The sequence below is a fragment of the Charadrius vociferus genome, unplaced genomic scaffold (genome assembly GCF_000708025.1).
Source record: "Charadrius vociferus isolate BGI_N301 unplaced genomic scaffold, ASM70802v2 scaffold259, whole genome shotgun sequence".
Taxonomy (NCBI): Eukaryota; Metazoa; Chordata; class Aves; order Charadriiformes; family Charadriidae; genus Charadrius; species Charadrius vociferus.
In genome coordinates this window covers 6,816,088-6,840,987 of record NW_009661368.1, presented here as the reverse complement: position 1 = coordinate 6,840,987, position 24,900 = coordinate 6,816,088, and the positions used below count along the sequence as shown (strand labels likewise).

General features: G+C 47.7%; 1 protein-coding gene across 1 annotated transcript in view; it reads left to right on the top strand.

The window, feature by feature from the left end:
• Positions 1-706: 706 nt before the first annotated feature.
• COL9A3 (collagen, type IX, alpha 3) overlaps positions 707-24,900 on the top strand; it is a 40,353-nt gene continuing 16,159 nt past the window's right edge. The window contains exons 1-20 of the mRNA XM_009893451.1: positions 707-806; positions 2,053-2,121; positions 6,649-6,684; positions 7,308-7,379; positions 8,588-8,641; positions 12,902-12,937; positions 13,554-13,577; positions 14,085-14,138; positions 14,813-14,866; positions 15,602-15,643; positions 17,025-17,081; positions 18,763-18,816; positions 19,286-19,339; positions 19,878-19,931; positions 20,722-20,775; positions 21,916-21,969; positions 22,395-22,448; positions 22,746-22,799; positions 23,688-23,741; positions 24,685-24,729. Of these exons, the coding sequence (XP_009891753.1) occupies positions 741-806; positions 2,053-2,121; positions 6,649-6,684; positions 7,308-7,379; positions 8,588-8,641; positions 12,902-12,937; positions 13,554-13,577; positions 14,085-14,138; positions 14,813-14,866; positions 15,602-15,643; positions 17,025-17,081; positions 18,763-18,816; positions 19,286-19,339; positions 19,878-19,931; positions 20,722-20,775; positions 21,916-21,969; positions 22,395-22,448; positions 22,746-22,799; positions 23,688-23,741; positions 24,685-24,729 (1,041 nt within the window). The 5' untranslated portion in view covers positions 707-740. The remainder of the gene's footprint in view (positions 807-2,052; positions 2,122-6,648; positions 6,685-7,307; positions 7,380-8,587; positions 8,642-12,901; positions 12,938-13,553; positions 13,578-14,084; positions 14,139-14,812; positions 14,867-15,601; positions 15,644-17,024; positions 17,082-18,762; positions 18,817-19,285; positions 19,340-19,877; positions 19,932-20,721; positions 20,776-21,915; positions 21,970-22,394; positions 22,449-22,745; positions 22,800-23,687; positions 23,742-24,684; positions 24,730-24,900) is intronic.

The following is a 24,900-nucleotide window of genomic DNA, read 5'->3' as shown; positions in this document are numbered from 1 at the left end:
CATCTGTTCTCCGGTCAGGATGCGACACTTTCTCAGGAAGTCAGTTGGCATTCTTTAGATCTCCTGGAAAAAAAAAAAACAAAACAAAACAAAACAAAAAAACCCCAAACAACCAAACCCACAAACAAAAACCCAACCCACCAGATGTGAATGCACCTCCAGAGGTGTATTCATCTCACAAAGCAGTAAGTGCGTTTCTCTGTAGTGCATCTTGCACTCCTTACGGGGATATTAATTGCTCTGGTGAAGCTGGGCAGCCTCGGGCACTGGAGAACTCTCCCTCTGTGTTGCTTTCCGTCTCTCCGGCACTGGGGTGGTGATGGGCTTTGAGAAACAGCCCGGGTGAGACCTAAGGAACATCTTTGTGTCTCCGAGCTGGAGCAGCGGGTTTTGCTCCTTGCGGCGTGTCTGCAAGTCCGGCCCTTCCGTGGGCTCCCTCCCTGTTTGCTCAGGGCCGGGGCTGCCCAGCGGGGCATGAATGAGAGCTTCTCTTCTGCCCGCCGGCTGCTCCCCCTCCTTCTCCCACCTCCTGCCCAAACCTCCTCTCTCCTCCCAGCTCGGCCCCTCTCGCCTGTGCTCCTGAGCTCTGCCCTCCAGCTGGAGCCGCGGGTTTATCTGGAGGCGAGGAGTCTCTCCTTTGGAAGCCGGGACCCGGGAGGAGGAGGAGGGATCCGCCGGACCCCGAAGGAGAACCGGTTTAGCTGCCCGGGGGGAAGGAAGAGAGGCAGAGCCTGGGCACCATGGCTGGATTCTCCGCTCTCGGGCTTCTCCTCCTATGTCAGCTGTTGGCCACAACGGCAGCTCAGGTAAGAAGCCTCATTTACATCTTACGCTGGAGAAAAAGGTCTGTAAGTGAAAAAGGTACTGCGATGTGCGTATGTTGTGCCCGCAGGACGCAGTGTGGCAACAGGCAGATTGTTACGAGTCGAAAGTTCGTTAGAAATGTGTGTGTCGCTTGTGCGTTGTACCCAGCGCCGCGCTAACACAGCTGGCTCTGTACCCGCGTAAGCAGGCGTTGGGATCGTACCCTCCTGGATAGGAAACTGCTGCTTTAAACTTTTCGTAAAAGTATTGTTCAGGACTGCAGTTCCGAGAGAGAAGGCTTTGGGAAAGGGGGGACCTGTTGGTGTCAGAGGAACAGTTTTCTTTTACAGTGAAGTGATGTTGCCAGCGAGAGCGATCTTCTGATCTGTGTGTTCACCTGAATCAGAGAATTTCATCTTCCTTCCCTCAATCAATTTTCAATTTTTACATTTATAAAATAGCATATTTAACCCTTCTTCGCTTCAGGCATGGAGCTATATTAAACTTCCCTATACGGTGTTAATAATATTGCTCGGGGAAGTAACTCCTCAGTGAGGTTTTTCGTTGTGTTAGTAAGGAATTTTTGCAGTCTGGCTTGGGAATTCAGAGCTGCCCTCATCTGCTGCAAGCGGAGCTGCTGCCACAATGAAACCTTTGTTTGCTGAAGCTACAGCACGTTACTCTCTGGAGCCCTCTCCATACAGAAGTCATTTATTGGACCTTTCTTTCCTTCCCCCCACCTCAGACCTCCTCCAAAATCCCAGATTTTCTTCTGACATCCTGCTCAGAGGAGATTTTTCCCTTTCTCCTACTGTATTCAACGCTGTCCCCATCAGACTGGGACTATAAATTAATTTTTAATGCCAAGTGCTTGGCACCTATTTTCCGTGGGCTTTGCATTTCCTCCTGTGCCCAAAACGAAATGTGCCCGCAGGCAGTGAGAACCGTCTCCTGTGCCACCAAACCCCATTTGCCGTCCGGCGACCAGCTCTGATTCCCAGCTTAAGCTACCAGTTAAAGGCCTGAGGATGTGCTCAGTCAAAAGGGTTTTCCAAAGAGCCTTGTGCCGATCCTGAGCTCCTCTGAGCCCGCCCAGGGGGGGCAGGGGGCCTGAGGGATGGAGGGTCAGCACAGATTTAGGGTTATGCTGTAGGACCTGGCCGCCGCTTTCTGGTTTAGCCCGTATGTTCCTTCCGATGCAAAAATAAACCCTTCTCTCTCTCTTTCTCTTCCCCCCGATCCTTTCAGAGAGTAGGACCACAAGGGCCTCCTGGACCACGAGGACCCCCCGGACCATCTGGCAAGGACGGCATAGACGTGAGTGCCGCGCGGCAGTGGGCAGGCTCGGGCGAGGGGTGGAGCAGAGGCAGAGCCAACCGAGCAGAGAAGCTGCTCTTGTTCTCCAGGGCCCCAACCTCTGGGCCATCCTTCAGGGATGGAGGGTCTGGAGAACCAGCCTACTCACAAGAGCCCTTGTTCTGCAAGCGTCAGAACAGCGAGTGGAGGCGCAGAATGGCCGCGGGTTCTCTGCAGGATCAGTCCCCTGTCTGAAGAGAGAGTTCAGGACAAAGCACAGGGATTTGTGACCCTGCTTGCAAAGTAGAATATTTCTCTTCTGGTGTCTAGGGAGGAAAGGGAATGTAATATGTAAGGTTGAGCGCGTGGGTACGATGTGTGCTGGAGTCATTGCACGTTGTGTGGTTCGGAGAGAGGTTTATGTGATGCATCAGAGCATCCATGTTTCTTCTGTCTGCTCAAATATGCAGTGCTGGACCCTGCTCGTACTTATATCAGTTTTCAACATTGGCAGTATGGCTATCCCTAATTTAGGTTGGCATGTGAGAGGTCGGAATCCGCCTCATGAGTTACCTGTAGCGACACAAAGGGCGAATGAAACGGGCAACCTTTATTTCAGCGGGCAGTTCCTTACACGAACACCTCCTGCCGAGGTAGAAGACTACATACCACGGGACTTACTGGAGCAGAAAAACTTGTCCTGTTACTTTTAATTGATGTTGCCAAAGAAATGAAAAATGTTGCTTCTGTGCGACTGCTGGATAAGGTCTGAATTGGGTCCCGTAGTTGGCAGTGGATAAAAAGAGCACCAGATGGACATTCAGCAAGGTGACATCGAATGCAAAAGGCCAGATTCCCACTCCGATATTCCGTTTGGGTAGCGCTTGTCTCTCTAAGCTGCTTCAGGAACAGGGCAGGGTTTTTTAAAGCTCATCTGAAGTAAGTTTATTGGAATCGGGCCTTTAAGCAACCTTGAAAAAATCTATTCATTCCATGCAGGTCACTTTCTTTTGGATAAGGTTAAAAAAAGATACACGAGTTCGCTGGTATATGGTGAACAGGGAGCTTTTTTGTGTGCAGTGGTGAGCTTTCATAGTGGCTGTGCGAGCGAGGCTGGTCTGAAGAGAGAACCTCATTGATTCGCCGCTCGTTCCTCTGAAGTGTCCTTTCAGCTAACGAAGACCGTTTCACTGAAAATCCCGCTCTGGTTTTGTAGCGTGAAAAGTTCAGAGGTGGTACCTCCATGGTTTCTCTTTATTTTTTTTTTTTTTCATGATGCGATACAAGGCTTGAGGGGGCGCTCTGGAAGAGGGCGAAGGACACGCGTTGGGGTTGGCAGCAGTGAGGCTGTGGAGTCACCACAGTGGGACGGTGGTGTGGCCAGCGGCCTTCAGGAGAAGGTGGCTGCGTTCCTGCACAGAGTGAAAAAGAAGAGTTTGGGAGGGATGAAGCGCTTCAGGCTGTAACCAACTTCTGCGTATAGGCAGTTGGAAAGAAACAAATCCCTGTAATTGTGTCCTTCAGTTCCTGCTTTCTACGGAATATTTTACACCTTAATTTTCAAAGAGCACCAGCATCGCTTCTGATTGCTCTTGGAAACAGGAGCCCGGGGAGATGTTGGTCACGTGAACCTACGGCCTTTTATCCGCTGCTGAAAGCTTTGGAAGGTTACCTGTGGGACAGCACCAAATAGCAACATCTAATTAATGTGCAGAACTTAGTCCTAATAAATCAAACGGCTGAGTAAAGCGTTTAAGGTACTAAGTCTTGCAGTCCCAGCTTGAGCCTGGAGTTTTGGCTACGCAGGAATAGTCTCTCATCTGAACAGACTTGATCTACATCTCTCCTGGGGATGCAGGCTGTCAGGGGCCCTGTCCGCGTGAGATGCTCCAGCTGTCCCGCGACAGGCTCCGGGATGGCTTCTGCTCTTCAACGGGACATTGAGTCCTTTGCGGAACGGCATAGGAGAAGAGATGCAGGGCTGTGGCTGGTGTTGAGCACAGTCATACGGCCTCCTGGTTTGAGGCTACCGTTTTTCTGGCAGTGCACTTCAAAAAAAAAAAAAAAAGGCATATAAAATCCAGCACTGCTCTGCATTTTCATAGCCCTGTGTGGAGAGGGTCACCTGGGGCCGGAGCGGTGGCGTCAATTCTGCCATTGCAAAGAATGAAACCGTTATTTTATTTCTTTTCTTTAATGATGGGACAATCAACTTTTTTCTGGGCCATATCTGTGCAAGTTTGCTGAACTCTGTAAGCCGCTCCAGCTGGGGCTTTGGGTGATGATCACAGGTGGCTTTGGGTGATGATCACAGGTGGCTTTGGGTGATGATCACAGGTGGCTTTGGGTGACCGCTGTGTGGGAAGAGCCGCTGAGCGGTCTTTGAGCTGGATGAGCGCTGCTGAGGTGTTCGGCAGTCCCTCCCCATCGGCCATGAGCAGTGAGCGGTGCATAACTTAAAGCTGAATTATTCAGCATATCTCCGAACAAACCTCGGATGAACCCCATAAGCACAATTTCTAGAAGCTGCTGCTTTCACTCCTGCCTGTTGGGGAGAGCTGCAACGTTAAGTCCCTCTGAAATCTTTTATAATTATAGCCTTTAACATGCTTCACATTTCATACTCAGTAACAAGCAAAATCTCTCTCTCCCAAGAATAGAGACAGCATGTTATGATCGAAAGAATTAACGACAAGTTCCTGTGAATTATTTCTGGGGATGTAATTCCCCAAATTGCTAATAAGCAATTGTCACTTTTCAAAAATCAAGCTTGCTTTCCCCCCCGCCCCCCCCAACTCTCCATCTCCTGGCTTGACTTGCCAAGAAAGAATAAACTTCCCTCCCTCTGGTGTAGCACCAGGAGAGCATTGCCTTCTGCTGACAGCCTTTGCCGCTAATTCCCAGTGATGTGGCACTAAGGGTATAAACGCTGATTAGGCTTTTGATTCCGCTGACTGAAGTTCTGGTGCTCCTGCAGAGTCCCGCAGGGGTCCACGATGGCAGGATCAAGGTTCAGGATGGTCCCAAACAGCCTTTCCTGGTGCTGTGACCTTGCTGTATGGATTGCCGTCGCACAGGCACGAAAAAAATGCAAGGAGCTGGCAATCTCGAGTGGTGGAGGAGGGAGTTGACCACCTCTACTGCCATTTCTAGCTGCCTTTTCAAACCATTCATTGCAAAAGAACTGCTCTTTTCATTTCCTTGGCAGGGGACGTTCCCCACCTATGATAATGATAACTATTTATGGAAAACCTGTGGGCAAAGGACAGCAAAGGAGTTGCTTCAGCAAGCCAGAGCATAAAGATCCCTCTGTTCAATGACCCTCTGGTCTGTGCGTTGATCGGTCACCAGCGCAGCGCACGACTCCTCGCCTCAGCGGATGAAGGCAGCCAGTCTTGAGAGATTTGCCCACAGACTCCACGGGTGCCGATGTGGTCAATATAGAAACATGCTCTGAATTCCACACTTCTGCTTACTGCCTTCTGACTCCTAATTATCAGGCCCACGGTGGGGATGGTGCTATTTTTAACCTCGCTCTGTTAATAACCACCATTTTTCCATATAGATTTTCTTCTGCCAGGGTATCAACGTGCCCCTTCCCCTCTGCTCGCCCCGAGTACCCGAGTCTCTCACAATATTTAGTGCACTTATCCTAAAGCCAGGAAGGGAGAGTATCATCTGGAAGTGGGACACAAAGTGATTTTCTGCAGGATGAGATGGGAAACCAAGCTCCAGTCCAGTTCCTGCTATTCACAACTGGTTGCGTCTTTCAGGGCATGACAATAAAACACAAATAGCTTGTTGTCTCACGTCCATGCAAGTTCCTGAAGGATGTTACAGCTGGCTGAGCTAGAAGGAGCGATTCAAAGACTTTAAAATATTGTCTCCCAAACACCTTTAACGTTGTTCTTAAATGTTGCTTTCCATTAGGATAGGAAAAAGTGAGCACTTCTGAAATATTTTATAAAAATTGGGTTTAATCCAGATTGTGCAATTGGATTAGGTGGAAATCAGCTGGGGGCTTTGTTCATTTGCTTTTCCTGTCAAAGTTCAGTCATATGAAGAAAATCACTGTAGACAGTTTGTTCATTCTTCACTTTCTGGTAGTCCTCAACTCCTGGTAGTGCCACAGTTTCCCACTGTGTCCTGGATACCTGGAGCTTACCACTGGATCCCTCTTCCATCAGGAAGGTGTTTGAAAGCCTTGATAGCCATCCAGCTTCCTTCCTGCCCCACCTGCAGACGAGCCCAAGAGCAAATAATTTCTAAGTGTATCTGGAAGAAGTTGTGGGTGTTGGGTGCGTTCAGAAGCACGGGTTTTCTCTGGGAGGCGGAGGACGTGGGTTTCACCAAATCTGCTACTGTAGATGTGGAGATGCTTTACCCTTGATCCAGAGCATCAGCTTCGTAAGAACGAGGGTGGGAAATCTTGGAGTGAGCATGAAGGGAGACCTGAGCTCTGTGACAGTTGGGAACACCGCTCTTGTAAACAGTCAACAGAAAGGCGAGGTTTGGAACTAACGCTGATGTCTTTTCTCTTTCATACAGGGAGAGCCGGGCCCTCCTGGTTTGCCAGGCCCACCGGTAAGTGTTTGCTGGTAGACATTGACTCGCTCATCCTTTTGAGAGGGACACAGTGCAGGAGCTAAGACATACTGGCATGGCTTTCCTCTTGATCCGCAGCAGAATTTCCATAAGGGGTCCACAGGAGTGGAGATGCTCAGCACTGGTACGGGGGACAAGTGCGTTCTGCTGCTTCCATTGCTAGGGGAGGATATGCATGAAATAAAGCTCACCCATCACCGGTATAACAAGAGCTGGTACCGAACCACACATATGTGGTTATTTCTGGCATTGTTCTGAGTCTGCTTCAGCTCCTCAGTCTGCCAAAGGGTGCTGAAAATTGTACAGGGTGGCACAGCTCTCTGCTTTGGGCCATTTACCCCATCCTGTCTACCCCTCTTATGGGTAACTGTATGTGTAAATGATTAATTGGATTCCAGTGAACAAAGCCAAAGCATTGAAATGTAGTTAGGATTTGGGTATGGATTCATGGCAAATTTCCTCTCTCTGCAGGAATTCTTCCATGTTCCATGGTGTAAGATTAACACATCAACAAATAAACTTCTATTTTATAGCCTGTATCAACACACGCCATGTTTCACTTGTTGTTCTGTTACAAAGAATTGCCTTTTTATCTGATTTAGGGGCCAAAAGGTGCACCAGGGAAGCCTGGAGCGGCTGGTGAAGCTGGGTTGCCTGGCCTTCCTGGGGTGGATGTGAGTATCTTGTCATCTTCTCTTAGATCTTTTAAACGGTTCACATAGGCACGGGTGCTGTCCCAAAGCGTCTCACTGACTTCCTCTGTGTCTCCTGGAGAAGCAAAGTGGGTACTGCATCTGCGTCTCTATCCCAGAATCCCAGACTGGTGAGGGCTGGAAGGGCCCTCTGGAGCTCCCCCATCCCACCCCCCGCCAGAGCAGGGGCACCTCCAGCAGTGGCACAGGACGGCGTCCAGGCGGGTTTGGGATGGCTCCAGAGGGGGAGACTCCCCCACCTCTCTGGGCAGCCTGTGCCACTGCTCTGCCGCCCTCACAGCAGAGAAGGCCCTCCTCAGGTGGAGATGGAACTGCCGATGGTCACGTTTGTGCCCGTTCCCTCTTGTCCTGTCACTGGGCACCGCTGAGGACAGACTGTTCCCATCCTCCTGGCACCCTCCCTTGAAGTAGTTGCAAGCGTTGATAAGATCCCCCCTCAGTCTTCTTTTTTCTAGACTGAAAAGACCCAAGTGCTCAGCCTTTCCTCGTAAGAAAGATGCTCCAATCCCCTCATCATCTTTGTAGCCTTTGTAGCCCTGTATCATACATATCAGAAGACGTTTTAAGAGTTGAAAGCCTCTCTTGATTGAATTAAGGAGTATGAGAGCAATTTTGAGATGCATAACTGACAGGACGGCACTCTTACGATGAAACATTGCAGCTCTTCAGAGGCGCGCTGGGCAGGTCTGCGGGAACACGGGCATCAGTTGACATTTCTGGAGCCGGATTCAGAAATCCAGTCGCATTTATTAGCTGAGGCTTGCTGGTCACTGGGCTGGGATCTGCCCCACAGCTCTGGACGGGCGACTGCACACAGTCAGGTTTTCCCAGCGTACTGCGGGTGAGGTTTTAGCCAGCAGAGGTTTTTGCATCAGGCAAGAGGGAAGCGTTCAGTCAGCTTCCACAGCTGAGCTGCAACTCAGTAAACACCAGTAGCAAGAGTACTTGGTGGCGTTCATCCACACTTCCGATGCACAAGGAACAGTACTGATAACTTGCTTCTGGTTCTTTCCTTTGTGATTAATTACAGAGAAGAATAAAATAGTTAGGCTTTTCTGAGCGCTTGGCATCTAGGTGATTTGTGTTGGTGACAGGGACTTCCTACAGCTCTTATTGTTGTATTTCTCTGTTTTACACTTACCTGTCTCTTTTTTTTTTTTTCTTCACAGGGTTTAACAGGAACTGATGGCCCACCTGGCCCAAACGGGCCTCCAGGAGACCGTGTGAGTACCACATTAGATCCTGAGTCCCTTTAAATGAACGTTGTCACTGCTTGTATTGATGATTTCTCATTCCTTTGTAAATTGGTGACATTTGAGTGTTGGTGACAGTGGCTTATTTATCTGTAAACCCTTGCAGAATACTTGGACCCTTGAAATGAAGCCCCAGATGGCTTTTCATTAGGAAGGGCGTGAGATCCATCTTTCTTTCCCGTGGCTTTCAAAAGGTTCGGATAGCTTCAGTGGTGGGAGTACCAGTGCGGAACAGCTCTGGTGATATTTCAGGTGTTTAAAAAGTTCCTTGAAGCAGTCGACAGACATAATTACGAAGTTTATCAAAGTGAAGCTATTTTGGCCTTCATTTGCAGTCTGAGTACGCAGCTCTGTTATGTTTATGATTACTGCCACTGTGTAATAACTGTTTAAACTTTTGCCTTTTGTTAATTCTGGGGCTGTCCGCATGGTTGATGTTATTAGTTGCTTTGGCAGACTTCCCCAGCCAGCAGAGCAAGAAATCAGAGTTTTTTCTTGCTTTCTCCATATTACAGCTCTGCTAAGGGGCACGGCAGGGATAGAGAAATGACTGCCTGTGATGTTACAGATGTCCTTCACATCGTCTACAATGGGGCTGGAAAGGCACTTAGGCCTTGTGACATTAAGAACTAAACATCAGTGAGCCATTCAGCACAGATTTTTATCCAGCATGGCTATTTTCTTGCATCCCAGGGAAGATAAGGCTTGAGTCCACAGCTGGGTTACTGGTCTCTTGAAGTCAGGGCTGCAGTGATGGGCTGGAGGCGCATTGCGGCGTGCAGAGGTTAAACGTGGTGGATTTTTCTAAGTTTATCTCAATAATCCGTTTGTTGCCCCAAGGAGGTACCCAAAGCTCAAAACTCTGGGAGTTGTCTCATTTAGCTAAGGGGAGGAGTGATAGAGGCACGTATCTTTGGTACGCTCTTCTTCCTTTCCCGCGCGCAAGGCAAAGCTTGCTTGGCCGCTGGGGAAGTTGAGCTGCAGGAGCCAAGGTCTGGGTCAGAGCTCCAAGTCTCCGTCCACTGGCTCCGCACTAAAAACCATCTCCTTTGCTTTTTCTTGTGCCCATCCTTCTCCCCAGAGATCTGGGGCTGCAAGGTCCTGACCGCTATCAGACCGCAGGTGGCAAGAGTCCAGCACCTTCTGGGAACTGATCCCTGACTTTTAAAATAGAAGAGTTCAGGACCACACGCAGAAGACTGAGCAGTTTTGTGCCCCTGTTTTGTGTTCGGTGGTAGTATTTGCCCGTGCCCGCTTCAGCACACAAGCTCCTAGTTTGTAGGGTAATTGAGCAGATAATTTCTGGGCACGAGAACTTCCTCTTCAGCTGTTTAGTAGAAGAACACAAACACAGTTACCCTAACTACATCCTCTGGTTTGATGTGCTTTCCCATGTCTCGTAACTCAAGCTGTCAGCATGGGGCAAACTTGGGACCTGTTGTCATTCATGGGAGCATTTCAAGGTCAGTGGTCCATCTGGAAAATTGTTTTAATTGGTCTAATGAAAGCCCGGAAAAAGAAAAACCTGTAAATCTCCAGCACTGTAAGAGGACAGCATTGTTATGGCGGCTTGCTTTCTTCTGCCAGGCTTTAAGAATGTATTTCAGTCTCAGGAACCACTGCAATAAGCAGGTGGCTACTGACTGTTGTGGGATTGAATTCGTGCTTAACTCTATGACTTCTTCTGAATAAGCATGTTTTTCTGAACTGGAGCGCCTGAGAGCGAAGGTGTTCAGCATATGGAAGTGGGCTCGTGGAAGACAGTTTTTGGTAATACATCATTGCTAAACGTTTCTTTTCCTCTCTATGCCACACTTCATCAGTCCAACAGTGATTCACGTCTGACCAGGGACACAGTACTGTGAAGGCAGTATTCCAAAATGGTTTTTATCTTAAATACTCCCATCGCTATCAGCATTCATTAGCTTTTCTCGTAGTTCTGCTTACAGACTGATCAGATCAAGCCTATGTGTGTTTTCAGTTAAAAAAACCTTAATTTTTAGCCAAGAACGAGCTGGATTCTGACCTCAGTGCTAGATACTGGTGTCCTTCATTGCAGAGTTTTCGAAGACCATTTGAAGTTTGGTGCTTTACACTATAAGCAATGAGGAAAACATAATTATTCATATTTATTTACAAATGTCATATTAGTCAAGTATTTCCTGTGCTCTGTAGTTGTATAGTCATAAAGTATATTACTTTAAAGTGAGAAATTATGGTGAGATTGTTTTCTAATCAAAAGAGAAAGAACATTGTTACCAGGAGAATGAGTTGAGTCAGACAGTGTTATTAAAATCGAGGTGTAAATTAGAGTCTCTCCATTGAACTTAATGGAGTCACATCAGCTTGCTCAGGGACTCGATGATCTTTTACCGTACGAGGAACGTTCGCTGCTGCGTGCTGCGCCTTACACCCTCAAAGGTATCAAAATTAAGGAGAGTAAAGTGCCAACACTTGGCACTTTGGGTCAAACACTGGAACAGGCTGCCCAGGGCAGTGGTGGAATCACCATCCCTGGAGGTATTCAAAAGATGGGCAGACGTGCTGAGGGACATGGTGTAGTGGTGGGTTTGGCAGTGTTGGATTGATGGTTGGGCTCAATGATCTTAAAGGTCCCTTCCAGCCTAGACAAGTCTACGTCGGCCAGAGCAGAAGGGGGCTATGCAGCTGGTTTCAGTGGGGTTAGGGTGTAAATCAGTAGGTGCCAGGAGTTCAATGGTTTCTCTACAGGGGGAGATCACAGCTTGTCCCTTACAGCCATCGCTAGTTGTGAGGACTTCAGCCTAAAGATAAAAGTGACTGGACGAAAAGCAGCGTAACCTGCAGCAAGGGAAGTGAATGAGCTGACCTTTGCAGCAGAGTTGATTTTTATTGGATTACAGCCCTCTCCTCGCAAGACGGCTCTTAATGAGGCCCTGGGTCCTCGGTATCTTTCTCCTTAAGCTTGACAAGGGAAAATATTTCTAATCTCATTTGGTACGTAGAACATGAGGAAAGGGCTGGAGCCGTCCCTGGGATGGCAGTAAGCAGCACTTTTTTTCTCTTCCCCCTCTTCTTCCCCCTCTTCTTCTTCCCCCTCTTCTTCTTCCCCCTCTTCTTCTTCCCCCTCTTCTTCTTCCCCCTCTTCTTCTTCCCCCTCTTCCCTTGCCTTTTTTCTTTGCCTTCTTTTTCTTTGCTTTTTTTTTTTTCTTTTTAAAAGGAGTGACAAAGTTGGTCTGCTCTCATCAGCTGTCTGCCGCTGCTTTTCTTTCCCTGTCGTGGCAACAGCTCTTTCCGAAGTGGCTCTCAGACCCAGGACCATCAGTCAGCAATGCACACCCAGTGTCTCTTAGAGATATCTTAGCAGCTGCTGGCCATGGTCATTGCACCACACTGGCTTTTTTGTTCATTTTTATCCTTCCATTCACTTTCTGTTTCAGAATTACTACCTGCAATTAATTTTACAGTCTACCAGTCAGTGTTGGCATCTTTGCAATGCAACAAAGGGATTAAGGAGGTCTGTCTGTCTTACTGTCTTTAGTTAATCAGGAACGTAACAACTTCAAGAATGACGTAATTCTGGTCTAAGACACAGGATCACCAAACTTTAGTCAAGCTTAAGGGTAAGAATGCAAATTGGGAAAAGGAGGTTGGGGATTTGCCAAGGAAGACAGTGAAGAGGCAGAAGCTGCCAAAGCTTTGTCTTTGCTTGAAGGGAAAATGTATGAATTAATAAAACTCACTAGAAAGTGTCTAAATCTTGTAAATAGTTTCAGATAATTTAGTCATTGGCTCCACAACATGGAAGTATTATGAATGAGAATATTTCACATGGATGAAATTCAATTTATGAACCTTTAAATATTCATGGAGCCTAATCTGAAGCCAGCTGTGACTTGCAGAAGTGTCTTTTTAGTCTTTAAGGAGCAACTCATGTTTTAGTCTCTAGTCTCTCTTGCCCAGCAAGCGGTGAAGAAAGTTGCTGGGGCCAGTTCCAAACATCCATCCCTACTGTCTTAAAATGTTCTTCAATCAAGTAATTAGTCAGGAACGACAGTGTCATTATCCATAAGTTTCTATCCTTATATTTGTGAATTCAGCTGAGCATCTCCAGCTGTGTGCTCTCACTATAAGACACTGCTGGAGTTTTCAAACAAAAGATTGGTGTGAAGGAGAGCGGGCAGTGGTGTCTACTCGTATGGAGGTTTCTGGTTTATCCCTGCTAATTCACACTCTGGTTTATTGCTGTAGGGTGCATTGGGACCCTCCGGGCCACCTGGACCAGCTGTAAGTAACTCCTCGACCTGCATATGTAAAGATGGTGTGCAATATTTATGTCAAAACCATCACCAAGAGAAGATGGGAAGCCCTGTATCCCAAACAAAGGGATCAAAGCCTGAGGGAAAATATTGTTTGAAGTGTTTAAATATCTATGTATGACCTGTTCTGATCACACAGGGCTTGTTCTTAGTTGCTGAGATGTTATAAAGCAAGCCAGCTGGGGATAAAGACTACCATATCAAATGCTGTCAAAATTATTAGGCATTAGGTAATGTCTAATAAACATGAAAATTAAAAAAAAAAAACCAAGGAAAAATAGATAAACTAGAATGTTGTCTTATTAAATGTCTGTGTCCCGCTATCATGTCGCTGTATGTGGCTTTACTTAGAGATGTCTCGTAGGTAACAGCGATGTAAAGGGAATACAAATTATTAGAGGCAACAAAAGGATTCATCAAGACTCCAGCTCTGCTCTGATTGCAAATTACATTAATTGGGGACAGGGGAGTGTAAGGAAACTTAGAAAAAAAATAATAATTAAGCAGCATTTTCTAAGGTTTGCGTTTCTTCCTGTATGTTCAGTTTCTAAGTGATCTTTTACTGTTTTAAATGTTGTTTCCAGGGCAAAGGACTACCAGGACCTCCAGTAAGTAATCAAGCTCTTTCTCAAAAAAGAGGTTTAAATTATTATACTAGTGTTATTGCGTACCTACCCCAGCCCTCGAGTCCTTCTCCTGTGCTGGGCAGAGGGATGTGGAATCCTGCAGGTCGGCAGCCTTCTGGGTTTTTTACGCTTACCCAAACCCCAGGGCAGCTGGCACTGGTGTAAATTCAAGTCACAGCAGCCTGGTCATCGCTGGAAATGACCAGTTGTGGGGCAGCTTTTGTTTGGTGGGTTCCTGGGGCATCTCAGAGCTGCCCTGTGTCAGAGGGGATGCAGATGTTGGCAACAGGCGATGATGACAAGAGTGTGCTCCATGGCAAGGTGGAGTGAAAAGAAAGATGTGCATTGGTAAACCGATTGTCTGAGTGCAGGATTGGGCTCCTCGGGAGAATTAGACAAATGAGCGCAGCCAGAGCGTTTGTTTGCCCCTGGGCTTTGGCAGCTATGCAAGGTCACCATGGGTCTAAGGCTCTTCTCTCTGTTCAACAGGGGCCTCCAGGACCCAGTGGACTCCCTGGTGGAAATGGATTTCGGGGTCCTCCTGTGAGTTTCTCCTGCCGTTCGATCCTCATTTACTGAACATCCCACAACCACAGAAGAATGAGGTTCATTTCTGGTCCCTTACCCCGTTCTGGAAGCTTGATGCGCAAGACCCTACAAGCTCTACAGATGCCCCCAGGCAATGCTGTTCCTTGTATCAGCTTGTGTAGGGTCGCCCCAGTCAACCAGGGCAGTGCCAAAGACGTGCAACTGCTTGCAGCAGTATCTTCCTTTACCGACTATGAGTAAGGACAAAAGAGCAGCCAATGTCATGAGAACAGAGGTCGGTTACCGACTGCCGTGTACTTTCAGCATCCTCAGAAGAAGCTGCTGAACAGAACGGGTCTGATCTGAGGGAGCCCATGCTGCAGAAGCATACCATCAGTTGTTGGGTGCCCACAGCTCCACTGGAGAGGTACAGAGCCAGTGGAAGCAGCGATGGAGGTGCAGGGATATGTTCTTCTGTCCTAATCCCTATACTTCCAGATGTGTGTGCTGTTCTCTTTGCAACCATAGAAGCCTCTGCAGAAAGAAAGGTGCAGTTTAGTCCCATTAGAGATATTTTGCCCCACATTCACAAATATGCAATGGTATTTGGTAGCCACCTTTTGTCTCCCTTTTCATTTTCATTTAAATGATTAAGAAGGGAAACACTTACTATTTTTCACTCTTTTTAGGGACCTTTTGGTCTGCCAGGATTCCCAGGGCCTCCTGGACCACCCGGACCTCCCGTAAGTTGAGAATTGCAGATAAGTGTGAGAAAATTCCCATGGGGAGTGCAGAAAACGTGTGCGTTTTCTTTGCTGCTGTTGCCTTGAGCACTCCCTTTCCGGGCCAAGTTTCAGCAGGTCGTAAACACCGTGCCCCAAGGAGAGCAGTGACTTCTCATGGGCTGCACTTCAGTGTGTTGATTATCTCCTGTTAATTGTCTGTGCCGTGTGGGTGGAGGAACCCAATGACATCTGGGCTTTATGGCACAAACAGATCGCAGGGTGGGTTTTCTGGTCTGTCAAGGTTTATATGGTCGCTTGGTTCATGATGTGTTCTTGTAGGGCCAGCGAGGGAGGCTTGAAACCAGCAAGTCTCTGTTTTTGGGTTTGCTGAGGTATCTCTGGAGGGTTGGAGAGACAGGGAGGTCTTTCCCAAAGAACTTCCCTGGCCCGAAGGAGGGTCAGGCACCAGCTGCTCTTCTCAAATTGCGGCCTTCGTCCCCTAAGGCTCAGGGCTCTTCCCCCAGCTCATCTGTGCATCTCCAAAAGCTAATTACACCCCTGCCGTCTCTGTTTTGAGGACTGGTGCTGCTCATAACTCTCTGGGTTCAGGGTCTGCGTCTTGCCCTGTGGGACCGGTGTCTCCCTTGCGCTGACCCAACAGAGCTGGCTCTGGAAAGTGCGTTCTCTGGAAATTGTATTTGCTCCTGGTGTTGCTGTTGATGTATTTAAAAGACGGCATTTCATGCATTGCAGGGTCTTCCAGGCACCTTTCCCGAGGGCGGTGTGGACCTCCAGGTAGGTTTTCCTTTATGTAGCATGAAGCTATTTGTTGGGTTAATCCTTAATGTGGCTTTTCATTGGCATCCTTGGGTGACTGCACCGTGCAGACCTGCAGACGTGGGTCTAAACTGCCGTATTGCAGAATGCATCAGTGTTGCACAAGACTGAACTGTTCCTCCAAGGAGATAGATATGCTCGTGCCGGTTTTTTTCCTTGATCTTTGCGTTCCAGTTCGCTTCTCAAAATGCAGGTTTCGCATACGTTCTTCATTTACAAAACAACTTTAGCATTTGGTAAATGACAACAGCTTTTCATGCATCTGTTTCGGATCCTGCTTTGCAGGAGAAAAGGTCGTGCGTGTTGCGCTGTTTATTTCCATGGATGGTGGCACCGGGATCCTGTGGGCATATGCTTTGTTTAGCTTTCCTTCCTTACGAGAAAGTCTCGATTCCTTTCTTTCAGGGGAATGAAAGGAGCGTTAAAGTCCATGAATGATGGAGGTGACATTTCCAGATTTCGCAGCTGTTGTTGTGACAGCATCTTTGGTTTTCTAATTGGCGTGCCCCAAAAAAGCTCAGAGTCAGTTTAGACTGCCTTATGGCAAGTCACATGGAAGTTAATAGAAAATGATACTATTTCTGCAAGTTTAATTTAAATTACCCTGTGGAACATACTGGAAAATTAAATTTCTGCTGCAGAGGTGTTGCCTGAGGTTTTATTAAAAGAAAAAAAAAAAACCAAACCACAAACAAATGAAAGAAAAGCTGCAGAAGAAAATCTCATTCCCTGTTTATGGTTTTTAGAGTATGGCCTTTTAAGTCCCCATTAAATTTCCATGCATGTTCTCATTTGTTCCCAGTCAAACCAGAGTTCCCACCAGGGGCTCACCCACCCCTAGACGTCTGCAGATATCTGCTTATTGGTATTTGGGTTAATTTTTTTATGGGTCCCCTTCTGATAAACTCTCATGCTTGTCCTCGTTTCAGTTAGGCCAGTTGTCTAATGGAAATCAATAGAGGTCAATGAATGCATAGAATTAAATATGTTGCAAATGATTTACAAGATGCTCATCCAGCTTCACGGGGAGCTGCCATTCTCCAGGATTTTAGACCGTGGACCACTGTCAGCCTTCAGAGCTTCTCGCAGTCCGTGCTCAAAATGAAGCAGATCATTCATAAATCGGTATTTTGTGGGTTATCGGGGGCCTGAGGACCTGTTGAGGGCCCTCTGCCATAGGGAAATGCCAGTGAATACATGATGCTGTGAATGAGATGGATTTAGGGGATTTAGAGCCAAAACCCACATGACCTTTCCACCTCTCCCTCGTGATAAAACCCGCTTCCCTGGCTGCGCTGTGTGTACTTGATGAACCAAAGAGTGTTTCTGTTCCTTGCAGTGCCCAGCTCTGTGCCCACCGGGTCCTCCGGGTCCCCCAGGACTGCCAGGGTTCAAGGTAAGAAAAGTACCACCTGCAGATACAAGGGTCTGTCTCCCAAAATAAGCACCACGATGAATCCCTGGGATTAAACTGTTTTATGTACAGTCCACGTCTCCCGTAGCTCCACACGTCTCCAAAGCAGCCATGCGTTTATGCTGCCGAAACAGAAAACCCATAACACAGCCAAATACGAGACAGGAGGAGGATGAAGGAAATGATCCTGCCCTCTTCGCTTGCGGTTCCCACAGGCGTAGCTGCTCTGCCACCGGACTCAATCCTGCAAAGTGCCTGAGCCCATCGAAGCGCGTGAGCGCTCTCCCTTCGCCTTCAGCAAGGAGCTTTGCATCCCTGGAGTTACTCACGGGCGCGTTGCTTCGTGGCTCCATCCCTTGCAGGACTGCGGTCTTTGTTAGATGGGAGATTTAACTACGACCATTTATTCCTACGAATGCAAATTACCCCTTCGCCTGGGACACCCGTAAAGACTAAACCAGCAGGCGAGCCTCGCCGGGCGCAACTGCTGAGCAGGAGCGAGCGGAGAGCAGCGGCTCAGGGCTGCCTCGAGAAGGGCGCGCTGCCTTTTCAGGCTTCAGAGCGCTGTACAAATCTCACCGGGTCTTAAATTGTGCTCCCAGACCCTGTACACAGAGAGCTACGTGTGTTACTGTAGCGAGACATAACTTACATGACTAAATACAATTCAGTTGTCATTTTACACCCAGCATAGCACCAGGCAGCTTTCTCTTTATGTTGTTTGATTCTGGTATATAAATTCTGGGTTGCAAATCTCAGGAGAGCTCACTCAGTAGTTAAACATCTCCTTCTCTGTCCCCTCTATGACTCACATGAATTCTGTGGGGTAGGTTACACTCCAGCAGTGAGCTGAAGGAATAAGTTACTCAAGTTTTTTGAGCAGAATCTAGCAGAAATTGGCAATGAATGGACCATCTCTTGGGAAATGCTCTTAGTTCCTCATGAACTGACCTTTTGCAGGTCTGTTTGGTCTCTGAGCTGAGTCATAAATATCGTTAGAAATACACAATGTTTAGGGTATAGCTGTTAAAAATTCATAGCTTATGAAATGGAAAAACCTGTGAAGGTCTCCAATTATGATGCAAACGATGCACAGGACCTTTTGCGTGGTGAGGAATAGCATCTGCCATGGCTGAAATTAGTCTGGGTCTCTCCCACAATAATAGGAAGGGAGCCAAGAAGCAAATTGAGTCTGAGTTTATAGAAAAGATTTCAGTGGGACGTGGATTTCATTGCAAGCCAGATGATGCAGACATTAAAGATGACTTAAACAAAAAGGGAGGTTAAAGATGCAGAATGGGGTTTTCAGAAGCGTCTCAGCCCCATTTTCAGGAGTAATGGGAATGGAGTTCTGGTCCCTGACCTGTAATTGAGAATTGCGTGCGGAGACCTGTAGCCTCGTCTCACCGCAAGTCTTAAAAACTAAATCTGGGCACTGCCTGAAACTACATCAGTTCTGACACAATGATACCTAAGAGGAATGGTGCGTGGCCGGCTAACGCCAGAAGTGACCTCCCTTCACGCGTTTACAGCACATGTATCGAATATTTTCCCAGTAAGTCATTTATGTTGTGTGGGTTTAGGTCTTACAGCTGTCTCACGAAATTTAAATTTTGAAACAAAACTGTACTGTAACGTGAATAATTGGAGGTCTTATTTCTAGGGACACACTGGTCACAAAGGAGAACCTGGTGAAATAGGAAAAGAAGGAGAAAAGGTAAACTTCAATTTGAGGGGGATGGGGGAGGATTTTTCTCTTTAAAAGCCCCATAACAAGTGGTTTCTTCAAGAAGATGAGGAGAAATGAGGCGATTGGCTGAACAATAAGGAGAAGTTGCTATGACTGAAGTGCACGGGCTTCCGTTGCTTTGCATGTATGACCGACTGCTAATACTTCAAGAAAATCCATCTTGCCAATAATCATAATGTTAAGATCGGTTGGATAAGTTAACGCCTATTGTTTCACATGCAGGGGTGTCAGCTCCTGTGTTGATCAGTCAGGAATTTACCCGAGTGATTAAGTGTTCTTGCACATAGAAGAAATGGACTGTAAAGCAGAAGCAAATTCTGAAGCAGAAATTTGAGTGGGAGGGAGGTCAAGGAGAAGTAAGGAGGGAAGGTCTCTGGCTTTGGGTTGGCAGACTCATGCTGTCTCGCCCTTTGTCTAATTATTTTTTCTCTCCCAGGGCAGCCCTGGCCCTCCTGGTCCTCCAGGCATCCCCGGCAGCGTCGGCCTGCAGGTAACACCTTCTCAAACTGGTTCCCATGACCTTTTTACTGCGAAACTCCACGGTGCCATCAATCATCTTGCGTTACACAGACAGCTCCTGCCTGGGTGTAATAACATGTGGAGGTTGATGCTGGTGAAAAGACAAACCGCGCTGGTTTCACTGAGCTTGAATTCAGGTCCCGCTTTTGGCACCTCACCTCGGGTGAGGCATCCGAGCGATAGCCGCTGTCTTGCTGGTACTCCAGGAGAGCCCCGGACACCTTTTGGGTGGATCTGAGGTTGAGCTCTGGGCTGCCTGGACAGCCGGGGAGGTGGGCTGGGGAGAGCAGGACTCTGAAGGCACATCTGCACGGGGTGTCTCCGGTGCCCCTTGCTCAGAGGTCGTCACCAAAGGGGAAAATGTCGTTTGTGCATCAGAAGGCTGAGCTTTACACCACTCTTCACTGTTTCTTAATATTTTCCATGTTGATGAGTTGCTACCTCATGCTGTTCTGCCATTTTATGTTTAACGGTGATCAGGTTTTTAACTGATTTGTTTCCTTAATTAGGGCCCAAGAGGACTAAGAGGCCTCCCTGGGCCAATGGGTCCGGCTGGTGACAGGGTAAGAAAAACCTGATTTTTTTGGGGGGGTTGGTTTTGTTTGTTTTTATTTCCCCTTCCACCACCAATTTTTCTTGTGCAAGGTCCAGGTGGTATTTGTCCTTACTGGAGACCACTGGGGAACTTGTAAGGATGCAAAGTGCAGGCCCATTCCTGCACGCCCCCAAGCAGAAGAACCTTCCAGAGGCAGGAGCAGTCTACGTACATGAGGGATTGATGGGATCAGGCCCACTGTTGATTTAAGCATTCAGACGAGAAAGACAAAGTGCTGTCCCTGTAGGACTGACGATGCTAAAGAATCTGGCCAAAAACCTGAGAAATGTTTCATGAACATTTCTCTTTCTGTTCTGTCTCTTTACAAGAAAAAGCCAAAGAATCACTGGTGGACAGAGATTTTTCAGGACATGAAGAGTGTCCTCAGTGAGAACAGGGTCAGTCTCCAGCTCATGGTGGCTTTGGACTTTTGGCGAGGTCCCTTGGCCATTGCCCGGGAGGCTGAATGGCTTTGAATTTGATGAAGTCATGTATTTATTTAGGAGCAAGTGCGTGATCGAGATACCGAGGCCAGGAATGATAGCAGTGTATCGCAGAGATGATGGTGGGGAGATGCAGAGTAAAAACCTGCTTGTGCAGAGGGGGATCTTTTTCAAGACTGTATCGCAAGCTAGCGAGGACTGTGGGGCATCTTTCCAGGGCTTTGTGTGTTTTCTTAGATTGCAGTATAAGGTGGGGATACTGTTACTTGACCCTCTGCCAACCACAGCATTACAATGATGTATTATTCTTTGCAGGGTGACATCGGTTTCAGAGGGCCACCTGGAATCCCAGGACCTCCAGGGAAAGCTGTATGTATCTACTTCTCAGCATCTCTGTGGCCTTGCCTTCCGCAACCAGAGCCTAAAGCTTATTCCTCCTGCGCTGAACTCTTTGCTGCCAGTGAAGAGGAGGGCTGTGCGGGCCATCTCCGTCAGATTATTCCCTTTTTCCCTCCAGTCAGAGCGATGCTATTTCACCTGACCCAGATCTCATGATATCTTTCCCTCCGTCCTGCCCCATGCCAGAATAAGTTCACCACATTTCCCTCCAGCTCTGTTCTTTGCTGCTCTTCCCTCAGCATCAGCGGCTGTGGGCAACCACGTGAGAGGGGCATCTGTGGCGTTCCTGGGAAGGAGAGTTTTGAAGAAGAATCAGTAAGCGCTCTCCTGAGCTTACATCCTTTGAGCCTGGTCTGTTCCCAAGCGCCCACAGCTCGCTGCTACAGAATGGCAGAAATAGTTGTGCATTAATGATGCAGTCCTTATCCTTTTGCACAACTCTGGGGTGAAGCGCAGAACACTGAACCTCACGCTTACCTGTGGGCAGAGCTCCGTACCCTCCTTCCTATGCCCAAATATGAGACCAGAGCTGCATCTGCAGCTTTATGGCCTTTCTAAGAGCGTTTCCACTGGCCTGCCACCCAGTCGCTCCTTACTGTGGAGTATATGACATCCACTTTACAGCAGACGCCTTCGCCTGCCTACACCAGCACACGCACCACAATCCACATTGACCCCGAGGCAGCACCACCCCCTGGGGATCCCTCCCCAGTCCCTGCAATTCTAGAAGAAATTCATCTGAACTAAAATAAAATGAGGTGCTTACTGTCCACCAAACGTTTAATTACGCCAAGCAAGATCTAGACGGCAAATATTAAAGTTTTTCTCCTACCCTGTTCCTGGTTAAAGAAAACCCTTCATTAAATGAAAGGAAAGATGGTCTCTGCCCCGAGGGATTGTTGGCAAAGACCCTGCTGCGATTCATCCCTGTGTCAGGAATTACAGAGCGTAACTGAGAAAGTACAGCCGAGCTCCTACGGGGATGTGTACGCTCATCCTCTGCCGACGGCAGCAAACAGCACAAACCCCTTCGTCGTTTACAGCCCGGAAACATTAGTCTTTGTCACTGTGTGATGAAGATGTTTAATGACTTTTCCTTCTCTGTCACAGGGAGACCAAGGAAGCAAAGGACCTCAAGGATTCAGAGGGCCCAAAGGCGATACTGTAAGTGCAGTAAAACCCTCCTGCTCAAATTTTGGACATGGCATTCAAAGGCGTCTGTGTCACAGGTTTATTATGGCTTGTTCCCCCTTGGTTTATTTGAAAGAGAAGCAAAAGGGATGAAAGTATTCCTGTCCAATGAGATGTTTAAGTCATATTAAAGATGCAGAAGTGCTTCTTACCGTCCAGAGCACAGGGATGAGATCTTACATCTCCTTTCCTTGAAACGATCAAGAATTTTCCCAGATGCTGGAGCCAGCGTTGGGCCAGTTTTCTGGTGTGTCCTAAAAGAACCACCGTACCTACACGAACAGGACAGACCCAGCACAAACTGAATGGAACATCCCAACAGAGTTTGAGTATTGTCTTTGTTGACTGTTCCTAAGGGTTGTGTCTTGAATAACATAGAATTTATTGTTGATTTCTAGGGTAGACCTGGACCGAAAGGAAACCCAGGGGCTCGTGGACTCATAGGAGAACCTGTAAGTCAATTAAATAGGATGCGAGTCGCACTGTTGTCTTGCTTGCAGATGGCGAGATAAAACACAATAGGACAAATCTTGCGCTTTACAGTCTTTGCTATCAAACTTTTGCTCTGCGTGTCTTCTGCATAATCCTGGTTGGACCAAACCCAGTTGTACTGCTGTTGATGAAAAATCTCTCCGTCTCCCAGTACAACTGGAGCTGGACCCATTGCCAAAAGGTTCTTTGATGTGAATGTACTTTGCAAACTGTGGTATGTGCTTCATAACCTTAACCTGCGCTGTGCCTGGTTGCAGGGCATGCCTGGCAAGGATGGACGAGATGGGGCTCCTGGACTCGATGGTGAGAAGGTTTGTAAAGTCCTACTTAAACACTGCAGGAAAGATTTCCGTGAGTGTCCCATGTGTGTTGCAAAGCTACTGGTGCTTGTCAAGAAAGAGCGTGGCTGGAAAGCTTTTGCCTCTAAAGAGTTTTCTAGTAGCGTAACTAGTGAAGAAGAGAGAAGTTGTTTCTATTAATTAATCCCAAGGAAATTCCCTAAAGAAAGGAGATGCGCACGTGGGCCATGCACATATGATCTAAACTCGGCTGTGTCCCTGTCCTTAGTGGTTCCTGTTGGCTGACTCTGGGCCTTCGGAGATGCCTTTTCAGAGCTGTTGACAGAGACATCTGTTTATTTCAATTGCCCGTAGACAAAGGGTTGTCAGGTATTAGTTGCCTGGTTTTTGAACGGTGATCCCACAGGAACGTGGCCCGTGTGCTGCCCAGGAAGGCTGGGAGCTGCAAGGGGACTAGGGAGGCAGCCGGTGGGTGCCCACCTCCTGTAGACACAACAGGTTCTTGTTCCTGCTCACATGGAGAGAGAGAGAGAAGATTACAAATGCCTGTCTGGGAATGTGTCCCCTACCTCTGACAGACCATTTTGGGGAGGGACTTTAGATCAGGGAGGGATAGGATGAGGGGTAACAGCTTTAAATTGAAAGAGATTAGGAAGAAATGTTTCCCTGTGAGGGTGGTGAGCCCCTGGGGCAGGTTGCCCCGAGAAGCTGTGGCTGCCCCATCCCTGGAGGTGTTCAAGGCCAGGTTGGACGGGACTTGGAGCAACCTGGGCTGGTGGGAGGTGTCCCTGCCCAGGGCAGGGGGGTGGAACAAGATGGTCTTCAAGGTCCCTTCACACCTAACCCATTCTATGGTTTTCCAGTACCGGAGGGTCCCTTCTAACCTCTCAATATCCACAGGGTGATGCAGCTCGCATGGGTGCTCCTGGAGAGAAGGGACCAAACGGACTGCCTGTGAGTATGGCAGCAGGACCCGCCACCTTCGGGGCGGTACTGGGGTGGGGGTGGGGTGTGTCATTTTGTGTGTTGCCTCACAAGGGGCCCCATTGCAGCCAAGAGGAAACGCACTTCTCCCACCGTACAAACAGGAGAGCAGTGTACAAGATAGAACAGAAAAATCTGGAGTAGCACCAAATACTAATACAGTAATACCCTGGCTTTTGGCCACTCTGGTTCTGTTTAAAATTTAAATTTGAGAGGGATTTTCTCCTGTGTCATTTTGTGTGTTGCCTCACAAGGGGCCCCATTGCAGCCAAGAGGAAACGCACTTCTCCCACCGTACAAACAGGAGAGCAGTGTACAAGATAGAACAGAAAAATCTGGAGTAGCACCAAATACTAATACAGTAATACCCTGGCTTTTGGCCACTCTGGTTCTGTTTAAAATTTAAATTTGAGAGGGATTTTCTCCTTCACATCCCAGTGATGTGCATCCCTTACGCAGGGGAGGTAAGATACAGGATACCAGTAAACGTAATTGAACAATATCCTGAGCTCTGTCCCTGCCTTACTGGTGTTCATTGCCGAAATGTTTCATCTCTCCAGTCTTCCAGCTGTTTAATAGAGGTAAAGTATTCCTTTCTTCCTATCTTACAGAATATTTTGAACATCCCTGGAGAGAGTTTTCTGCTATGCAAAATATTGTTGCTCTCACTATTTGTATATTCCTCCGCTTTGCTTTAATTGCCAAGGATTCGTGTACGCAGAGCTGTTAGTGCAGTCAACAAGAGGGAAATTGAAGCCATAATTTTCATGGTGAAAGCTGCAGAAATGTAAATCCTCCATTGCTTCAAGCAAATGTTGCTCCTTGTATCTCAAATCAGACCAGAATACCAAATCTAATAACTCTACTTCTTCTGACATTGCTTTAATATTGCGGTTGTTTGGGTTTTTTTCAGGGTCTGCCTGGAAGAGCAGGTATTAAAGGCTCAAAGGGTGAACCAGTAAGTGACTCTCTCTAATGATGGGTTCTGGTGGGGAAGCTACTAAACTTGTCGCCTGCATCATTATTGTTGTTGATCCTCATGCATGAGATAGCGCTGCAGGAAGACGCTTCTCCTTGCGTCAAGGTGGTGCAGAAATGAGTGAAGTGGGGTGTCCTGAGCGTGCCTCCA